This window comes from Pezoporus occidentalis, unplaced genomic scaffold (assembly GCF_034315485.1).
Source record: "Pezoporus occidentalis ecotype Australia unplaced genomic scaffold, CSIRO_AGI_Poc_V1 ctg169, whole genome shotgun sequence".
NCBI classification, from domain to species: domain Eukaryota; kingdom Metazoa; phylum Chordata; class Aves; order Psittaciformes; family Psittacidae; genus Pezoporus; species Pezoporus occidentalis.
The window spans coordinates 610,136-631,868 of record NW_026913521.1 but is presented as its reverse complement, the minus strand read 5'-3'; the positions used below and the strand labels follow the sequence as shown (position 1 = coordinate 631,868).

General features: G+C 43.6%; 1 protein-coding gene across 1 annotated transcript in view; it reads left to right on the top strand.

The window, feature by feature from the left end:
* SDK1 (sidekick cell adhesion molecule 1) overlaps nucleotides 1-21,463 on the top strand; it is a 422,287-nt gene extending 400,824 nt beyond the window's left edge. Inside the window, exons 42-46 of the mRNA XM_062613568.1 lie at nucleotides 3,623-3,787; nucleotides 6,357-6,494; nucleotides 8,463-8,580; nucleotides 8,786-8,915; nucleotides 15,401-21,463. Coding sequence (XP_062469552.1) covers nucleotides 3,623-3,787; nucleotides 6,357-6,494; nucleotides 8,463-8,580; nucleotides 8,786-8,915; nucleotides 15,401-15,673 — 824 coding nt within the window. The 3' untranslated portion in view covers nucleotides 15,674-21,463. The remainder of the gene's footprint in view (nucleotides 1-3,622; nucleotides 3,788-6,356; nucleotides 6,495-8,462; nucleotides 8,581-8,785; nucleotides 8,916-15,400) is intronic.
* Nucleotides 21,464-21,733: the final 270 nt, after the last annotated feature.

Below are 21,733 nucleotides of genomic sequence, written 5' to 3'. Positions count from 1 at the left end.
CAGCCAGCACCTGGCCAGAGGGTGGCTGGGACAGGCTGGACAGGCTGGCTGTTAGGTCAGAGGGGTTTCACCTTCCCCTCTCATTCAGATCATCTCCCCATGCACACGCCTCCCAGTTTGGATGAAGGAGTTGAGATTGGGAGATAAAGATCAAATCTTCCATCAGCAAGACATAAGGCTGAGATAGGGTCTGGTGAAGTGTTGATAAACCACTTTTTTTTTGAGGAACCCTCCCTTTTCCATCACACATTTAGGCCTTTTTCAAAGACCAAGTGCCCAGTGAAAGTCAATGTGAAATGAAGAAAGGTGCAGCTGTTACTGAAGGAAAAGTATTTGAGTGGTGCTAGTGATCCAACTGACAGCTCTGCTGCCTCCTTCCCAGTAGGGGCAGGGGTTGGTGAGCCTTGCTCCTCTTCGCAAGAGTGTGGTGTGGCAAACTGCTTTTCTTGGCAGTTTCTATGAGTTAATATTCAGCTGATGTCCCAGCTACAGCACGTGTGTCCTTCCTCCCTAAACAGTGGAAAATACTGTGTACAGTTTACTAATGATTTTTCTACTGAACTTAAAGGCCAGTCTTTGCTATCATAAGTGACCTTCTAATGAATTCTCTTTCAGCTGAACTTCTAACATTTAGAGCAAACCTGGTTTTGAGGGATAGAAGAGATGCAGTGAATGAATTCACAAGTTGTGTTTTTGATATTTAATCTCAAAGTTCACCACTGAAAATGCTTTTTTAGTTTGGATATATCCGATTGCGATCCGTCTACGAAGAGGGACATGAATATTCCAGATGGAGATAAGATAAATTAATTGAGGCTCTGGAATTAAAAATCTTGTTGGCCAGGTCTTGGGAGGCCACAGACTCTCCTGTGAATAGCACTGGCTTGAGGTCAGCAGTGGAGGAAATAAAAGGATATCCCTCTTCCCAGGCTGTCACCCTGCAGACTGCTGACCGCTATAGCTGCATCAGCACCTCTCTGGCATCCCACGGTCACACACACTGGGTTCCATCTTGACCAAGCCCTGTTTCCTACAAAAATAAGCTTGAGCAAAGGTTTTTTCAGTGGGTGAAACAGGGATGGGCCAGAGAAGATATGGCCACCAACTGGAGCATCTTCGAGTCCCTGCAAGACAGGAATCCCCTGTGAAGAAGCATCCACCAGCAGCCTTTGCTGCCCCACACCATCGCCACCATAGCCAACAGGACAGAGAGGTAGAAATGCAACGTTGACTTCTAAGGGCAGTTTTCCCAACTTACTTCAAGCTTTCCAGAGTGGTTAAATGTCACTTCTTGGTCCGTAGGATATTCTGCACTGCACACCCTGATAGGTTTGAGAAAATGAGTGAGAAAGTGCGTGTGTGAACAGTTGTGTTTGTTGCAATGAGTGTTGAACATTCATTTTTATTGTTGCCTTCTCTTCCCCCATCTAAGTAGCTTTCAATGCAAACAAATTGCTTTTCAGACAATTCACAATGGGCTCAAATTCTCTTATTGCTGTTTACAAATGTGTTTATGAAAGCTCAGGCAATTCTAGCAATTATGGCAATATTTTATAGTCTGAGATGCATCTTCCTAGTGGTGGTGGTTACAACAATCTAACTTTGAAAAAACATCCTTCACTCCATCCACTTCAGAGAACTAAATCCCAAACTCCCTTTTTATTACATTGTAAGATTACGTGGTAGAAATAATCTAGCCTTCTATTGCCCTGTAAAAAGGAAGTCAATATTTTATCTCTTGTTTTATAGCCATTGTAATATCCAACTAATACATAACAATGGTACATTATGATAACTTCATTATACTCTGAACATGCTGGTGAATAATATATTGGTCTGAATTTTAAGCATGACAGAAAAATTACCTGTTTTTATGCTTTTATTGTTCTTTAGTATTTCTCAGATGCAGCTGGAACAGTAACATTTCAGCCTGCTTTTTGCATCCACTGAGACTGTCAATCCTCATGACCAGAAAAGATGTAGACTGGGGGCTGTTAGTCACTGTGTGTGTTGCTAGAAGTGCAGCATGGTACAAATTATTGAGGCAATATTTACAGATGCCAAAGTTAAAACATCCACATGGAAATGCACCTGCAGTGTTAATCAATCCATCTTTGCTGCTATTCCCTGTTGCACAGAAGGGCCCTGTTGGACAGGCTAAGGGCCAAATTTTGCCTGTTACAGCAGCACAGTTCTGGAATCACTGTGGTGACTCCAATTAGTTTATATTCAGGTAAATGCAAAGCAAAGGAGAACAGATTCCTGCCTTACATTGCAGCAGTGGAACAAGTCATTGAGGGTATGCTGCTGGCTCCTGCTTTATTGTTACCTCGATAACACCTGAAGCTGTGGAAGTCATGCTGATGCTCAAATCTCACAGTGCAGAGGACTTTCTTTCAAAGCAGGCAGTTGGAGTCATATCTATGCAGAGGTTATCATCATATTCCCATTGCTGTGGGACATGCAGAGAAAAATAGACATTGCTCGAACAGCTTTGATAACTGAAAGTAAAAGCCCAATGGGATACTTGTGAGGTCAGATCTATCAGAGCTACACTGGCTTAAGCTAGCTGAGAGTTTGGCCCTATGCATAGACGGTAAGTCCATTTTGTTAGAGAAAGTGCTGGGCACCAGTTGTTACTGAGGAGCAGTCCAGTTAGATTAATGCTTGGTTCCTGCACTCAAAATCATTTACTGTCATTTTTAATTCTGGTTGGTTTGGGGATTTTTTTCTCATTGATAAGAGCATCCATCCTGTTGAAAGTTCTTTCCAATGTAGTCAAGTGAATATAAGATTACAGGTATGGATCAGGGGCTAGACTGGTGCCCGCTGAGGATATGCATCAGGGTTAATGTCAGTATGGCTGTTGAGAACCAAGATTATCCCATTGAAACACTCTCATCAGGGTGGTCTCGTGTTTGTAAGAACTTTCAAAGGTTTATAATACAAACAAAAGCTCATTCCTGTTTAAAAATGCATGGTACAGAAGTGCAGTGCTGAAGTCTCACCTTGTGGGCTTTGCTATGCTGTGGGCCAGCACATGCCAAGGACATACCACTATTGATATTGTGGAGCAAGCAGCACTCCAGTGACACCAGTCCAGCAGGCACCAGTTCATGCAAGGCCACAGTGCTTCTACCAAGACCCAAATCTTACATTACTTTGCAAAGCCTATGCACTTTGAAAGTGAAGTCGATTTTGCAATGCAAAAAGCAGGCAAAACCTGTGTGATCAAGACTCATTGATGGAGCAGGTTGCTTTAGGTTTACTTGCTCTGTCAAATACCAGGCGTGCTAATGCGGTGATCTTAGCTGATGGGGAGGGACCCAGATGGCTGGCAGCTGCTCTAGCCAGCTCGGGTCACTGGGGGTGCTGCTGCACATTTTAGAGGAGACCTGTTCCATCTGGGCTATTATTATTAGACCTCATCATAAATAAGTACGTTTACAGATGGGGTCCTGCAGGGCATTCTGACATTTTTGTGTATCACTGAGCAGCCTTCAGGTAAGCATGTCCACTGCCTATGCTTGAAACACACCATTAATAGCAATTCTTTTCAGTAAGCAAGAGGAAGTGCCAAGTCACACAGTTCATGCCGTTTCTCTCCTTGCTGCTTTCCTAGATGAAGGACTGTGGGATATGTTTGTGAAGGACATCCCTCGCAGCGCTACCTCCTACACAGTTGGCCTGGACAAGCTCAAACAGGGTGTGACCTATGAATTTCGGGTGGTGGCTGTCAATGAATTTGGCTATGGAGAACCCAGTGTTCCCTCTGTGGCAGTATCAGGTAATCATGGAAATCTTTTTTTAATATCTTTTCCAATGGAATTTCTTGGGCTGGGGAGAAAAGAAGGGGAAAAGCCCCAACCCATATTTTCTAGTTGCAATGAATAACCAAGGACAACTTGTTTTCACTTGTTTTAGGATAAAACCAGTGTAATATTGTGGTGAATCGAGGCTTGTTCTTACAGTGTGCTTTACTTTCAAGAAGAAAAATGCATGTATGCCATTTTTAAGCTTGACAAAGAACCTTCTCAGGAATTTCATGTGTGTTTATATATGAGATCTCTTGCCCTAAGACTAATTTACACAGTCTACAATCTGTTTGGGTTTTCACGTTTCCTAATCTGTTGGTTTGTTTGCTCTGCTTCCTTCTTTATTTTCTTCCCTAAGGTTCTCTGATAAATATTTTCTGTGTTATTTTATATTTGGCTCTCAAAACTATTAAGTTTAGTTTCACAAAATCATTCCTGATATCCTCTGCCTGGCAGTTCAAATACAGCATGATGCCTCCACTCCTCCTTCGTCAGAACAGCTTGTTGGTGATGCTCTCAGGCTTCTCCCAGCCTCCTTGCTCTATTGTGCTTATTCCCTGTAAACAGAGTTACGGTTTAAACATGCTTCAAAATCTCTTTCAGCATCCCAGTGCTCTGGTTTTCTGAAGGGAACTTCAGTACCTCAGAAAGCAAATTCCACTCAGCTTGCCATGTCTAGACAGCCAGAGTTCAGTGGCCTGTTATGAAGTAGGAGAGCTTGGTGCTTTACTCAGGTCTCTTCTTACCCTTGCAGAGACAGCTGTACTTCAGGTTCCTTTTGAGCAACAGGTTTCACCCTTGCTGTGTCAGTGAAGACAGGCAAGAGGAATAAAAGAACCTGATAAAGCAGCTTTGTGATTCAAAATGCTGGAGAGTCCTGAGAACCTGGCAATGCTCCAGTACCTGGAGTGGCTTTTATCTCTGCTCCTCCAGTGAGAAGCATAAACAGCATTCAACAGTTACCCAGCAGGCAAGAGTAGTAAAAGCTGCAGTCGCCATCACGGCTCTGTTTGTCCTTACACAATTAACCACTTAGCCCATGAGAGCTGTCTATGGATTTCAGAGTGAGTGCTACCCTTGCTTTTCTCTTTCAGGACAAGGGCATAGACAACCCACTTCAAACACCTAGAGTCAATGTTTTTCCTATCTCTGGTTTCACAGAGGCTATAACACAATGTAAAGGATCGGTAATAGTGTCAGTCTTCCCTTTCCTGAAAGACATTATTCCTCTGAAGCTGGGCATGCATCTCCTTCTGATATTTTTTATACATAAACTACTTGTTTGTAAGTTCTCCACTTGAACAGAACTATTTAATTCACTTCCTTTTGATGCTTCAGTGTTCATCTCAAATTGCTGCATGAAAGTAAGAGGTTTCCATTGAGATTCAGTCATAAAAGTATAAAGCCTTTTTGGCTGGCCACTTCAGCTAGCACAGGGAGGTATAAATGGCACTGAATCTGCTCAACCCAGCATGGCTTGTGCAGTTTGCCTTTAGGACTTTATTGGCATGGGCTGGCCTCCTAGCAAAGAAGGATTGTGGCTGCTTTTCACTGCTGCAGAATATGCAGTGATCTGGAACAAATTTGAACTTGTATCGTGAGGCTTACCCCAGACTTATGCTTTGATCCAGAGCTCAGGACAGTTGGGGAAAGGGAGTGCCTGTGTTCCGTGATAGTGAGGGGCTGAAGTTGGTCTCCTGGCATTGTCCATTCCTACCAGGTGGTGTCCTATGTTATGGACTACAGGGAAATTACATACAACTGCTGGGTTGCGCTCCAGCAGCAGCATTTTTCCCACTAAGCTGAGGGATGCTGACAAAGAGAATATCACTGCAAGAAAATAACAATACTTATTACTTTAAACCAAGACTGGCAACGTAACTCTAGAAGGGTGAAGCTGGTATCACTTTGCGTCTCCAATTGAAGTCAAATGAGGTGAAATGACTTGAGATTGCACAAAATCCAGGCAACTGATTTGATACCCATGTACTGCACATCAGGCTTGGCTAAGCTGATGGGGAAAAGATATAGAGGAGCAGTGAATGTTGGAAGTTAGAGTTAATGGAAGCAGTGAAAGACACTGAACCAAGCATACTTTGTTCCCTGGTGCTAGCTGTATTTTTCAGAGACACTGAGCAGAATTTTGGCAAGTTAAGCCTCATAAAAAGTGGAATAATTCTGGGTCATGATAGATATATTGGTGGTTCCTTTGACCCAGGGAGTACTAAGCATACCACAGTAGTCAGGAAATGTAGGTGTGCAGGCCAGTAGGAAGAAACCTCCATTTCTTCACTCGGCGATAACTTCTTAGCTAAGGCTCTGGGTGTGTGAAAGATGCTCGCAGAGATGGAGCTGTGGTAAATTTCTGTTCTCTTTGCCATCAGTGTCAGCAAGCCTGGCTGCAGAGCAGGCTGCGTTACCTCCTTTGAGCACCTCTCTCTCCTGAACACTATTCCAGATGCATTGTTCACTGTGGGGAAGAAGAGAAAATTTTGAAGGAGCATAAAGAAGGAATTGTTATTTGGTTTTTTGCTCTTTCAGCGCAAACAGAATCACCTTTCTATGAGGAGTGGTGGTTCCTACTGGTGATGGCACTTTCAAGTCTGATCCTCATCCTCCTGGTGGTGTTTGCATTGGTCCTGCATGGCCAGAGCAAGAAGTACAAGAACTGCAGTGCAGGTAAGACACTGGCTCCATTCTGTGCACATGCTGTCAACAGCTGTGGGAATTAGAAATGTCTTCCTTTTGAAACCCTGATTTAATCAGTGTGAACTCTGTTTATAGGTATTTTGTTTGGCAGAAAACTCAGGTTTATTTTTTTTCTATCTGGTTTGGGAGAAACAGCTTTTGCCCATAGCCATACTGGGCAAAGAGTGCCTGATCTTATCAGATTCTGGATGATACCCAACCGTGGGCTTGGACAGGACAGCATCTGGAAGTCCCAGGGACTGTATCAAAAGCCAAGGAGCCTGTGTGAAATGCTTGGCAGAAGACCACAAAAAGGAATAAGCTGAGACTTTATTTAGCTTTGTCATGACTCCCTGCTAGATGGGGAGAAGGCAAAAGATTCTGCTTTTCCATGGCTGTACCCAGTGCAGATATTCTAGGTCTGTATGTGTGAGGACTGTATCTCAGCTCCTTTGTATTAAATAGTGTCCTGCATGTCGCATTCATACCCAGGCCAAGCTGCAGTTACAGGGCCAAGCAGCTAGGAGGTGTTTTGGATATCTGAACCTGTTAGACTTTAATGCATGAGTGTCAAGCTTTGAATTTTCCTTTAGTTACAATTTCTACCAGGTTCCTTTCTGAAAGGAAACAGGAGCTACCTGCTCTATGACTAGGAATGTTAAAATAGTCCCCTTTCAAAATGCCTCGTTCTTGAGCTCTGAGTATTGTTTTTACCTTTTCTTCTCCTTACATGAAAAAGTCCTGGAAGAGTTGTTCGAATGTGTATTTCTCTGATAGCCTCCTCCACCTCCAGCAAGAAATTGTGCTAATGCCAGGAGGTGCCAGAGAAGGCATGTTAATGAGTAGAATCAGGTGGATGGGTCTTTGCACTACTTGTTCTTAGGGATTAATGTAATGAAGGAATCTTCCAGGCAGTATTTAGTAATTCAGTCCCAAAGTGAAGATCTTTTCTTTCTTTATAACTCACTTCTAACAGGTGTTAGAAAATCAGATTTCAGTCCCGTGAGATGTAAGATGTATGAATACCATGGCATTTTACCAAGTTAATACTATTACGTATTTGTATGCATAGCTCATAGGAAATCTCTCATCTTCTTAGTTTTGCTCTGTATTTGAGGAACAGACATGAAAAGACAGGTCTGACCTGTACTGTCAGATACCAGTGTTCACAGAGTCTTAATGTAGCACTGAAATTGAAGCCAAGGATAAAGTACCTGTCTGCTGCAAAGCACCAATATGCAACCTGTCCTTCTCCCCAGGGCACGAGCTGAGCTTGCACCTTTGGGATTACAAAGAATGAACATGGGAGAGAATAAGCTCGTGCTATATTTGATCACCAAAAATAATATACTTTGCTGTATTTTTCCTCTTCTTCCAGTCCCTTGTCCTTTTCCCTGCTTTACATTGTCCAGTGATTTCTCACATCTACATCTTATCCTCATTACAGCTCTGACATCTTTTTCCCATTTCCTATCCAGTTACTCTTTCTCTTACTTTCTTTCCTGCCTTTTTTTTATCTCCTTTTCCTCTTTCTCTGTCTTTCGTAGTTTTACTTTCTCTTGCTTTGCTTCAGTTAGCATGAATGGGATTCACAGCATCTGATTTAGGACATCTTCAGTGACTACCTGAATTAGTCACCTCATTTCTATTTATAGTCAAAAGACAAGGATAAGAACTTTTGGAGCATAGTTCATCTATACTATTTTAGATATTTTGGAATGAAATGCAGCCATCAACAACTCCTTCTTTCCCCTCTTTTGGTTCCTTCTGCTCATTCACACTTGTAATAAACTCTTCTCCTTCACTCTGATTGTTCTCATTTGCCACCAATAAAGGTAAAGAGATTTTTAAATCATTAATGGTGTCATACAGAACACAGAAGGGAAAGTTAGTTCCTGCAGTTGTAGATGGAGGAAAAGTGCCTTTGTTTCAGCTGAATCTTTCATTGCCTGGGTCCAGGTAAAACCATCTCCAATGTGGAAGAGTCAGTCACCCTGGATAATGGAGGCTTCACTGCTCTGGAGCTCAATAGCAGACACCTGATGAAGAGCACCTTCTCAAAGAAAAATGGAACCAGGTAAGAAGCTGGCAACACCAAGCTCTTGGAAGTGGCTTTTTGTCTAGCTTAAAGCAATTGTGAAATAGGCAAAGGGGAGAGAATGTTGTCTGTAGGATCTAGGGTGGACTTTAATGCCCAAGTCACTGCCTCAGGCTGGGATTCTGGTTTCTAAGCATGATTTAATTGTGTCACATCCCGTACACTCACCCTTTACGTTTCCCAGGTCTCCTCCTCGCCCAAGCCCAGGGGGGCTGCACTACTCTGATGAGGATATCTGCAACAAGTACAATGGAGCTGTGCTGACCGAAGGCTTGGGCCTCAACGAGAAGCCCTTAGAGGTATCAGAGTCAGAGGTAAGGGTTTCCCTTTGCCTTACCAAATGGTGCCCAGTCACTGCTGACATTCATTTGCCTGCTGAATCCTGGCAGGTCGTTGAAGTCCAAATCCCATACCTGTGTTATACTGTGTTCTCACTGTCTTGGGGAATTTAAAATGTCCAATTCACTGGGCTATTCACATCATATCTTAAAGTGCCAAAGGAAAGAATAATAAGCAGGAACTAACCAGGGGAGATTCCAGACCTGGCCTTGGTGGATATTTGTGTTTTTCCAGTGTTACACAAAAAGACAAGTGCAGTCAGTCAGGTGTGCTGACCTCCCCTTCTACCTGTGGGCTGCAGACTTGGAGCACTTTTAGGAAAATCTACATATACTGCAAAATAACCAGCTGGCTGGAGCTACCATCTGGATGATGAGACACACTTTGGACTGTTGCATTGACTGAAGTATGGGATGTGGTTTGAAGTTCTCACAGTGCCTTTTTCAGAAAGCTACAGCAAGCACCAAGGTTCAGAAGAGTGGTCTTGAGTGATGGTAACTACTGCCTCTGTTATAGGGGAAGTAAGTGGGGAATGAGTAACCTGCCAGGGAGCACATGGCCATAGCTGTGAGCACTCAGCGTTCAAGTTTCTGAACATCCCAGCCTGCAGCTTTAGTTTAACTCAAGTGGAGCCTTCTCTTCGGGTTGCTTTTAGCCTCTGTTATCAAAGGAAGGTGGGTATATGCTGGCATTATCCATCTGGCAGTGCTCCATCTTGTGTCTTATATCCCCTCTAAGAAGAAAGAAAGTACATGTGGTCTGTAGTCCGACAGGGGCCAAGGGTGAATAGGCAGACTTCAAGGGATATCCAGAAAGGTAATTCTGTCTCTAAAACTGTGTTGTCAGCTGAGATCCTGACAAATCTGAACTGACAGCACAAGAAGTGAGCAGTGGGCCAAACTACTCCAAACCTGACCCTTCTAGCAAGAATAAATCAAGAGCAGCAAATAGTGAAAGGTGATGACAGTTTTCATCTGTAGCTTTTCTGCACCTGCAGCTACAGCTGCTTTTCCTGGCTACCTGGCTCTCACCTCCTGCTAATTACCATGGACAGCCTGCTGCTTTGTGCTGCCCTGTGGCTGACCTGTCATGCAGGCAGCTTTCCTTGGTGCAGCTCAAGCTGCTGTCTGTGCGACGTTACCCTCCAGATTAAACCCATAGTGCTTTGGTCATGTCACTGTAACAACTCGGCATTAAACCTGTCATTAAAAGAGTTTGCTGAGCATGATCACAAATTTAGCACTGGCACCTTTTGACATTCATTTCAGTGCCCCATGTGGTATTTCCTGGTAATGTGCTGAAGTCTACTTGCAGGGTGTCATTACTGCCTTCTGTATGCACTGTTTGTGCATCATAGAAGAAAGTAATTTTGGGTTTGTTTTGGTTTTTTTCTCAGGCTATTATTAATATTATTTATTTACTGTGTATTGCAGTCAAGCCTGAAGGTCTCAATTGAGATTCTAATGTTTCTGTGAATCTGTGTGTGTATGTGAGTATCTGAACAAAATATGCCTCCTGTTTTTCCTTGGGGCTTAGATATGCAGCCTGTCTGTATAATGTCTTTGATGCCTGTTGGGTTTTTCTTGTGGTGGGGTGTGCTTTTAGTCATGAAATGTTAATACACTCCCAGTAGAGGTAGCAATAGGAGATGCTGCCTTTTGATCAGCCTGAAAATGCTGTTTGTGTTTGCTTGTACAGACAGGAGTTGAGGGTCAGTTGGGGCAGAGGTGGGTATACATGTTTGACCACTCTCTTTTTGAGTATTCCTGTGCCTATTAGCTCTTCCTGTTTGTCTTTTCTATTTTTTTGTGTGTTTCTATTCTCAGAGGAGATCTTAACAACAAGTTCTGTTTTCTGAGAATTTCAGAATTTCCATCTCTCTTCACAGGCAGAAGAAGTGTTTCCCATTATATGAAGAGTTAAAGATATCTTTATATAAGAGCTCTACACAGGTTGGGTCATCTGCAGCAAAAAGGGGTCCTTAATGCTGTTCCCTCTAATACATCTTTGCATGGATATCAAGTTCCACTTAACACCATGCACAAAATGCCAGGCAGAGCCAAAATCTGTGCTTTTGCTTTCAACCCCCATGTCATCTTGTTGCTGCTTAGTCTTACCCCTGTTGCCTGAGGTGTGAAGATTTTATATGGAAAAGAAGGAAGCTCTCTGGCTTCAAATCTCATGGGCTTTACTGAGCATGAAGAAGTCTGTGAAAAACTCTCAGGCTGACTGACTGCACTTGCAATTCATCTGCCTGGGAGCTTTCCTCCGAGCTCCCTCCTGACGAGGAGAGCAAGAGAGAAACAAAGAAAATCAAGAAGACCAAACAGTACTCGGTATCCATAAATCAAGAGGTTAACTTACTCCATGTCATGAAAGCCAAGCACTAGTGCTGTTAATGAGGTTAAAGTGTTTAATTGGCAGGTATGGAGCAAGAGAGTGCTAAGAGTGTAATTTCCAAGTGATTAATAATAATAGGCTTTTAGATAATGAGTCAAGTGGACGAGGTTCTGGACAGATAATCTGAAGAAATCTGGTGTTCACCATGTACAGAAATGTGAAGATATATCTGCGATGGCACCAAGTCATGGAAGAGCAGTTCTACAGAAGGGAATGGTGTCTGTTTGTGTGTTCTCACATGTCCTTGTGGTCTCCCAAAACCTGTTTTGAGGAGATAGTATTCTCCCACATAGCACATGTTATCAGTCAGTGCTAAATGCTGGTGGTGCTCTGGTCTTTCCAGGTGCTCTCTGCAGCTGGCTTTTGGTTTCTCAGCTCAGTAGGAAGATATTACAAATTTCCACTTAACACTTAATAGGGAATATGTTTTAACTTGTTTCCAACAAAGTCCTCATGATTTTGACAAGTTGGGCACTGTGTGGAAACCAGCTGCAGGTGGCACATTAAAAAAGCAAGGGCTCCTTGTGTCCAGAGAAATCTTTTTGCATACTAGGCTACCTTGTTTCTTTTACAGCATTTCATTTCAATTACATTCATTTCATGTCAACCAGAAGAAACTGCTGCCTTCTACATTTTTAGAAATAATCTCATAAAGTTGTTCCTTATGCAGTCACTTTAAAAAAATGGAAGGTAATTGGAGCTATTTGCACATTTCCCATTCACTAAGCTGGCCAACTCTGGTTGCTGACTTGCCTCTGAACAGCACTCGGGTACTTTATGCTATCAATAAAATACTTAAATAGGCTCCTATTTTCTGCATTTGTTATTTCAAAGGCATCCATGCACCTTTGGTTGACAGTTGGTAATGTCACCGCACACCCAATCCCGCTTCAGCCTATGGAGGTTTCCAAGGTAACAAAGCCACAGTCAGGGAAGGGAGAAAACTGAAAACAAAGCAAAAAACCCTGCAGCATTTCTATTTACTCGATAGTTTAAAAACCACTAAAAAGTAATCCTCTAGTATAAGCTGTCTTCATTGTCATGCAAAACAGGTTTATCTTGCTACTTCTTGATTTTCATCAGGGCAGAGAGGGATGTGGGATGGAAATTTAGGAATTTCCTTGCTGGTAAGCATGGTTCAGAGCAGAACTTCGAAGATACTTTAGAAACATTGGAATAGTCAGTTCCTGCCTGTTCTGTGGGAAACACAAAGAAAACAGACTGAATTGGCACTAACAAGGAGGTTATTCTTTCCAGCATCAGTGCTAATAATAGTCGAATGCGGCTATATATGTTTCATGAAAGTTGCTTCTGAAAGGCACTGGCCTTATTTACACCAAATCAGTGTTCTCTTTCACTTGGTATCACGAACAGATTATCAGCAGAGGGTATTGTTTTGAATTCCCTCTTTCTGTTCATGGTAAGTCCAAGTTTCAAATGGCAGCAGCCCATCTAAAAGCGTTCCCAGTATTTCTCCTCTTTATTATGTTGACTTTTGGCAGTCTTGAAAGAACTTGGCTTAGGTACAGAAATTATATTAGTTTTGTGGTGAGTGTTTTTCTGCTAGCAATGGACAGAAATCAAGGGCCACCATCAGTATATTATTACACCTAGCAAGTCCTGTGTTGGTCTTCTGGATGCAGCTTCTCAGCATTTCTTCTTAGAGCTTTAAATTGTCTTGTTTCTATATGTCTGTGGGGACATCAGGGAGACCAGTAAGGAGCCACTAGAAGTTTGTGGTGGGTTTTCTTTTCTTTACATTATGTTTGTGATGCCTCAGCTCAGCTGTAATTCATCTTTACAGCAGGGGCTTGTCTCTTTGGAGAGTGTCCAAGTCAGTCATAGTGATGGTGGACTGGGGAAGGAGTGACCCATAACCTGCTCAGGATGCAGAGACTTCTCTTCTGCATGCCCACATCACCCCTCATCTTCCCAGGCACTTTTAACCTTAATGGTAGACGGTGGAGCTGCAGCAGAATGTTTGAAGGTGTAGGCTGGTGCAAAGTGTAACAACTCTTTTCTTGATAAGAATGGAAGAAACCAGGGTTTGGGGATCTTTGGTCTGCAGGTAAAGTTGGTTGCATCTGCAGCTAAGAATGAGCCAGCCTGAGCTGTCGCTGCCTGCTGCTATGCCCTGCCATGCTGCCACATCTGCAGTCAGCAGAGGCACTGTTGTTGGAGCCCCTGACAAAAATAGACTGGGCAGTGCTGGCAGGATGTTCCCTGCACTGGTGCCAAGGCTCTGGAACTGTTGCCTGCACCCTCTGGCTATGAAGTGGTCCAAATCTGGGAATATTCCAGGCACGCCACAAAAAACACCTATTCAGGAAGGTCAGTAGAGGGAGTTGGGTGCTGGCTTCTCAAGGCTGGCAGTTGGTGCAAAGGAGTGTTTTTCTAGGAGATAGACTTGTCGAGTTCCTTGTGGAATAAGTATTAAATGCTGGTAGGGTTTTGTTGTAATAGTAATTACATGTCAAGGCACCTGAGGCTTTGTAGTCTTCAAATAATCAAACAGTACATCATTCCGAAAGAGCCAAAGCATGGGTAATGGAGGAAGGGCAATTTTGCCAAGCTGTAAAGACCTGCTTTACTCAGACTTTTGGAAAACTGGGAAAAATTTCTCAGCTCTGTCCATCACACTCTGTGCTGCAAAATGGGCACAAAATAGTATTGAAGCAGCTATCTAGGCAAAGAAGTGGGATGATGGATGCAGTGCCCTTTTCAAACGATGGTTTGCAAGGCATTTGAGGATTGTTCTTCAGAGACCATTAAAAAGGAGCTTTAGAGAAGGAGAGACTAGTTGTGTGACAGACAGGATCAAGAAGGGTGTGTGTTTGCTGTGAGGTATCATAGATCAGAATGATACCAACCTTTTGAAACTGATTGCAGCAACTAACTGTTACGAGCTGCACTTACCTGCCTCTCTCTTGCAAGTCTTAGGCAGCTACTACTTTGATATTTAATTGCCTTTAGAATTGCTTATGTGGATTATTGGGGGGGGGGGGAATAAAAGCTTTTGCATGCTCAAAGGATTGATTCTGAGAGAAGGCATGAGATACAGAAATGACTGGGTAAATGCTCGTGTGCTGTATGGGATGGGTCTGTTATAGGTGGGAACAGAAGGAAAATGGGCACTTAGATACTGTGGCTTTGCTGTGATCTCTGCACTCGGAGATGCACAAGCCCTCTGTGACTCCTCCAGCTGTATCCCAGCAGCAGTACTTCAGAGGAGGGACAGATGCACAAAGCTTAGCTGGTTATATTTCACTAGAGCTCTCACTCACTACTGATACGAGCTTTAAAGCTATGCAGCCGTCGTGCATCAATGTTTCAAGTGTGTAGATTCACTCTGAACACAGAGCTGTTCCCAAGCCGTCCCAAGAAAGCCACCCCTCCTGTCTGGCCATTGTTCTCCAGTTTTTGCGTTCTCTTTCTTCTGTCACCGCTGGTTATGCGTCTTGCTGTACCACCAGTAATCAGCCTGAACATATACAGATAGATGTGTTTGCCTGAAAAAAAACCCGGTGATTTTGCATAATTCCTTTTCAGTAATAGAACTAATTTTCAATGCTTAAAAGCTCAATGCAGAGCACTGTGCAAGTGCCCTGGTTTGACCACCACAAACAACAGCACGTCTGGCTAACTTCAGTATGTTTGCAGGGATGTCCTTGCATCAGGAAAGAGATTCTCAGTTGTAATTGCAGTCTTGCTGATTATGTGATTGAAAGCTGTGGCGTCTCTACACTTCCGTGCATCTTCTGTCAACATAGCTCCCGCCGCAGCATTCTGCAATGAATTAGGAGGGATTTCTCTGCATCTCTTATCACCAGTGTTCATCAGGGGACTCTCCCTCTAGCAGCAAAGCCTGGCTAAACCAAAGCACAGTGCTTTTCTACAGGCCAGCATGTGTTACACTCGGACTACAAACCATCCTACCCTATAATCACAGCTTTTGTCAGCTGGTGATATTAAACTTGTCTCTGATTTCTTCTAAGGTGGAACAGGCTAAATCCTGGATGCTAATGGCTGATTTATGTTTGTTTTTTTCCTGATGCTCCAGGCCACTGACTCAGATTATGAAGATGAGTTGCCAAAGCACTCCTTTGTGAACCATTACATGAGCGACCCCACCTACTACAACTCATGGAAGCGGCAGCAGAAAGGTGTGAAGCACCCAGCATCCTACAGATACGAGGAGTGTGCCGCCAGCGAGACAGAACCCTATTTCCAGACTGTCATCACGACACAGAGCTCAGGAGGGGTGTACACCCCAACGGGACAGCCCGCGCCCGGCTCCCGGACTCCAGTGACAGGGTTCTCCTCCTTTGTTTGAGATGGGAATGGAGGATGGAGCCCAACTGCCGGCGGCACTCGGGGGGACCCGGCGCAGTGACTATGCGTGCGGTGAACTGTGGGTAACTTCTCTATCAGGGTAGAAATGGATGGGAACACGGATGAGGCTGGGGTTTGGGTATTTTTCCTGAAGACAATCAACTCTAAAAACGTGGAGCTGAACGAGCTGAACCTTTGTATAAAAGAGGAAAAAAAAAAAGGAATTCTGAGAAGTGATGATTTTAACCACTTGTGAATAGTAGGGGTTTTTTAACTGCTTTTTGTAACACTGCTTCAGGAAGCAGCTCCCACACCCTTCTCTTTCCTCTTTCTCTTTCTTTCTCTCCCCTCCTTCTGTCCTGCCTTTCCCAGACAAGGAGGTGAATTCCCTAGATGCAATGAGTGACTTTGTAATGTGATTTGAAGAGAAAACATAAAACCTCCCAGGCTCCTTTTTCTTTTGTTTTTTCTCTAGCTTTTCTCTTTTCTTTTTAATTTTTCCCTGCCATCAAAGCCAAGTAGGAAGACATAAAAAGGACAAAACCCTACATGAAAAGCAGACATCTCCTCTCTCCTCATTGCTGCTCCACAGATTAGGAGCACTGGCTGATCAATTTAGGCTCAGATGTGTCACTGTGTCTGCTCTAGGCTCACTCCCAGTGTATTTATACTGAATTATTGACTTGCTTTTCTTTGTTGTTCAAATGGGACCTGCTGCATTCTTTAAATATTCCAACTACAGGACCTTTGGAAGAGGAGATGACTCAAAAGAGCGCTGTAGGCAGTAGTGGGTGAAGGAAGTGGGAAGAATTCAGATGCAAGGTCAGTTTATTTTTGGTGTGGCTCTGATCCTCCCTCATGGACTCCATGTGCCATTGGAATTGGTCACTTTTAAGAAGTCAGTGGCCACAACCCAGGAAGCCAGAGGAATCTCTCAGTTAAGATTGCACCGACAGGCTAGAGAGTCTACTAACTGAGGAGGTTTCTGATCATCAAAGTTATCCTGCCCTGTCAATAGAAGTTGAACACCCTTTCTTGCCCAGACTCCATGGTACTGCTGACTGGTGTGTAAACCAGTACACAGTAGCTGGGTTTGTTTGAGTTGATTGTGCAAAGACACATCACACACACTGGGTGAGTTTTGGTGTCCACAGGTGCCTTTTATTGATTCTTCAGCTTTGTATCTGGCAGAAGTGTCTCCAAATACAGCTAACCAGGTTCTGCAAGCATTAGGGTCATGAATTACCTTGTACGCATTTACAGTCTTCTTTGTGCCCTTGAAGCTATAGCCTTTGAAAGAAGAGAGAGGATTTTTAGTTTCTTTTCCATCCTTGTGTATAAGTCACTTTTTGTTTTCTTCTTTTCTGTCCTTTTCCTGAGTCTTGTCACATTTTGCAGCAAGTTGTTTACTTGCAAGGAAGTTATCAGGAGTTTAAAGAATCCAAGTCCAGCCCTTGGACCTAACAAGAGCCCTGGTTCACCAGACATTTTAACCACAGGAGTTAGAAAGCTGAATTTGGAAGTAGGCAAGTCCTTGCCGCTCCAGCATCTGGCATGTCCTCCCAGATGAATGTAAGTCAGCCAGGACAATTGATACCCTGCTGCTTCCTGACATCCCATCAGGGCACGTGTGGGCACTGCTGCTATTGCAAATTGTCCCTGGCCTCTCTGGAGGGATGTGGGACAGCTGTGGCACAGGGTGCTGGTGTCTTCAAGGCAGGTTGGTGAAATCAACCTGGCATTGGTTACAGTGCTGCCTGTTCCTGCCCACAGGGGCTGGTTAGAAGTAGCCTGGTGGCATCTCACCTGAACAGTTGAGGTCCAAGGGCAAGCTCAGCCTTGCTGTCGCCTTTCAGTGCCTCTTGGACAGGGCAGACAAGCTCAGAACTGCTTTTCCTCTTTGGCAATGCCTCCAAGCGCTGCTGCTCTTGGTGCATACACATTCTGGATAGCTTTGGCACTGGATTGCTATTCCTCTCCAAAGGCTCCAGAAAGAAAAAGTTCAAAACCAAAAACTCCAGTGGGTGTGTTTAAGGGCTTTTGAGTTTGGGATAATGATCCCCACACAGCTCCTTAGATGGCAAGGAATATACAAAGACATGAGCTTGAGCCAAAACCTTGTGAGCCATCCCCCTCTCTGCACCTGCATAGGATATGTGTGGGATGGAGAAGGGGCTCTAAAAGAATGACTGAGCTCACTGTGAAGAGGAATGCAAAGCAAACAAAACCCCCACTGCCTTCTGCGCACTTTGACTGTTCTCTTAAGCCATATGGACTTTGCTTTAATTACTGAGCTGCCAAAATTTCTTTGCAGTCTGTTTTTTTTTTTGTTTCTTAGAGAAAATCATCTACATGACTTTCTGATTTGTTTTCTTTTGTTATTTCTTGCATCAGATTACATATTTTAAACACCTTGTTTTATATCCATGTGACATAGCAATGCAATTGCTGTTGAAATTTTAGTGGTGCTTATCCAACGGGTATGAGAAGTAGTGCTGTTCAAGGACCACTAAGGGCTTAGGGATATAGATTAGTAGGAAGTAGATGGAACACTGAAGAGTTTGTTCCAAAGGAAAGCATAGTGCAAGCAGCTCTGTTATCTCCTGAGTATTGCCAGATCTGTATCGGTGTAAGGTGCAGTTACTCCCTGGGGCTGATCTGATACCTCATTGAGCAAAAAAGCAAGGGAACAATGGGGAATAAAGGAAATGGACTTTGTGGCCACTGCTCCACTGAATGACAGCGTGGGGAGCAGCACGATTTATACAAAGTGAGGAGAAGAGACTGTTCCTTTTTTCTCAGAACCATCTGCTGCTCAAAAGCCTGAGCTTGCTGAGTTGGCTGTATGGCTCTTTTCTTCTGGCTGCTGCCAAGATAATAGGTTAGGTGTGATTCCTTTAGGACCTGTTGATCCAAACAAAGGTATTTTTGTTCCAGTCCAGCCCACAGTGGTTTTATTTTACTTAAGCAATTGCAGAGCATGGAAGTGCACTGCCCTGCTCATCCATAAGATGAGCATAGGATGTTTGTTCTGCTGCCCAGGATCCTGTATAGCTACATGCACGATGCCTGTGCCTTCTTGTTAACGTGCTGTCCTTAGAAAATATGATTAATGGGTAGATTTTATTTACCTCAGATATCAGGTAAATTGTTCTATCTGGAAGGAAGCACTCCATCAGTTAGCAAGAAAGCTCTATTTCATACGTGTAATCTCTGGGAATCACAGCTTTGAAATATGCCTTTTAAACATTACTTGTCCTGTTACAATAACTTCACCCATCAAATCCACTTCTGTTTCTGTCTTCTTGTTTAGAACAGTCTTGAAAAATGAAGGCTTATATTTAAAACACCTTCTTAGGATATTTTGTTTATTTACTTTGCCGTGATTCTTGGGGTCTCTTGGTGCTGGATTTAATAGGAGCTCATTTTTCATGCAGTAGCCATGGAAATATCCAATTCCCTGCAGGAAAAATGTGGCTAAGTGTCCATCCCCCTTCCAGGGCTGAGATGACACCAGCCATCACCATCAGCAATGCTCCCGTTGCTCCCAACGGCACCAAACCTCAGGTTGTACCTATCATAAATCATGTGCAAAAGAGCACATAAGTGAAAAAGCTGCACTGTTCCACTCTAAGTGGAACATTTTTATCCCCCAAAAGTCAGTATGACACATAGTCTTCAGCACAGCCCACACCTTTGGGTGGAATATTTTCCATTCCCAGCTTTTAATCCTCCAATTTTGGTGCACTACCAGTGCTGCTCGGGTGCAAGTGGCAGCAGTGAGTAGGGACAGGAGAGGGAACTGTTTTACTTTCATTGGAAGTCTCTTTTTCCCTACCCTGAGAGTCACCTCTGTGAAACTCCTTCATGGGGCAGGCATGGAGAAGGGAGAGCCCAGAGCAAGGGGTTTCATCAGTGTTTGCTAAAGGATCACACCACGACCAGTGATCCCACTTTTGGAAGCAGTTGGCATTACTGGAGAGAAGGAAAAAAAACATCCAGAAAAAGAAACTAATCCATTACCCAAAAGGATTTTTTTTTCCCTCTTCATTTTGAGTGTTAAAGCCAGTGATGCTTTTCAGATGGGCCAGGATCTCGTTTTCCTGTTTATACCCAGGTCTCTGCCAGAAGCTGCTGCAGCAGTTGTTTAGAATAAATGTCCAAATCTGTCTTGACACAGGGATACATTTATTATCCTTGTCATTGCTTCCCTCAAGAAATCCATTGGGTCATCCAAAGATTATCCAGTCTGCTCTCCAAAAATGGAGGGAAGATGGCTGTTTATACATACAGAGCGCTGGTGTCTTCTCCCACTTGCTGTTTTTAGATCATGCAGGGCAACTTATTTCTGAAAAATCTTTTCAGAAAAGGAATTTATTGGGAAATGTTAAAAACAAAATCCCAAAAATATCCCACAAGAAAGATAACCCTTATCAGGGCCACTGGACTTCTTGAAGTCCTAGAAACCTGTGATATCTAAAACTGAATATGATTCCTAGACCTCCTATCTGTAGTGATCTCCTTTGTCAATAGCAGCCAGAAGGGCACATGCAATGAGGGGTTGTATTTGGAGAGGAAAAGCCAATACAGAGCAGTTGCTGGATGGGCAGGTTGTACTGCAAACAGCTTCGTTCAACCTGGAGTTCCTGCTAGTTCAATCACATTTCTTAGGTTGTTTTTATAGGGTTTTGCTGACGTGTGGAGTCCATACATCATCATGGCAATACTAGAGGTCACGTGGGGAGAGGTATGTTGCCGTGGTGTTTACACAAAGCCACATGCATGGCCACATGGTTGTAGAGTACCCATTGAAACCACCTTAGGGAAAGCCACCCTTGAATTGGTAGCGCATTTACTGAACATTTTGGGCTGGGCATGGGCATTAAATGGCTCCACCTGACAAGTCCCATCAGTTCTTTGTACTTCTGTATCCCTTCTCCCCTGCATCTCCACCCCCAGCCCTCCCAGACAAAGTTGGCTTTGTACTTTGTGAAGGTGTAAAGGTTGCTCCTCCTGGTAGAAGAGAGCCACAACTGATAAGCACACGCATAACACATTGAACAGGTGAGATCTGTTTGAACAACAAGTGAGATACCACTGGGACTTGAAATTCAGGCTCTGACTCAGAATTCTGTCTTTTCAAAGCTGCCACCTTCCCATCTTAAATGGCCTTGGAGTCTCAAGACTTGGCAGGAAATTCATTATTTTGATGCTGTTTGATCACTGTGCACTTTCTTGGGGCTTGAATCACTGGATATAGAGACTAGAATGGGGTTACAGAGCTTTATATTGGAGTGCTCTCCCATTTATGTCTTATTCTCTAGATCTGGGAATGACACCTTTCTGCTACCATGTGGTGGCATTCTGCAGGAGGGGCAGCTAGGAAGTGCCACGGGTGCTCCCCCTTTGATGTTGTCATGCTCCTGTGCAGTGCTGGGAGCTGTCACAGTGTGGTGGGAGCTCTTGGGTAGCAGAAAGATACAAGGACACCATGTTACGGTGAGTTTGTAGCCGCTCACTTTGCCACTCTTGGGGTGGAATCCGTCCTCTGATTTGGTATCTGCTGTCAGTTTAGGGGTAGGACCACCTTACACAGCTGTGTTTGAGTTACCCTTCAGTGTACTACGGTTATTGGATCGTTGCTTTTAATTCAGTGTTTCCTTGGGGATTTGCCCTGGATTTTTGTTCCACACCTCTTGTTAGCCTCACCTTCACCACTCCACTATTTTATATGAGAGAGTTACTTCTTCTTTTGCAAACTTGCTTCTAATTAAAAGAACCCTTTTGGAAACGTGTGTCCTTGGTACATTTCTTTTGGGGAAAAAGAAAATATTTTCTAGCCTCTTTCTGTTTTTTTTTTTGTCTTGAGGAAGTTTCTGGGTGCCTTGCCAGCATGCTGATGAGTTAACAGCTCAGGACAGTGAAAATGTAACACTGAAATTCCTCACTGTTTGTTCTGGACTGTAAAATCTTACAACCCCTGCTGCTTTGCAGCTAAACTGACTCTAATGGTTTCCACCTGAAATTTGATCAGCCTTAAATATTTTGTTATTTTGCAGTG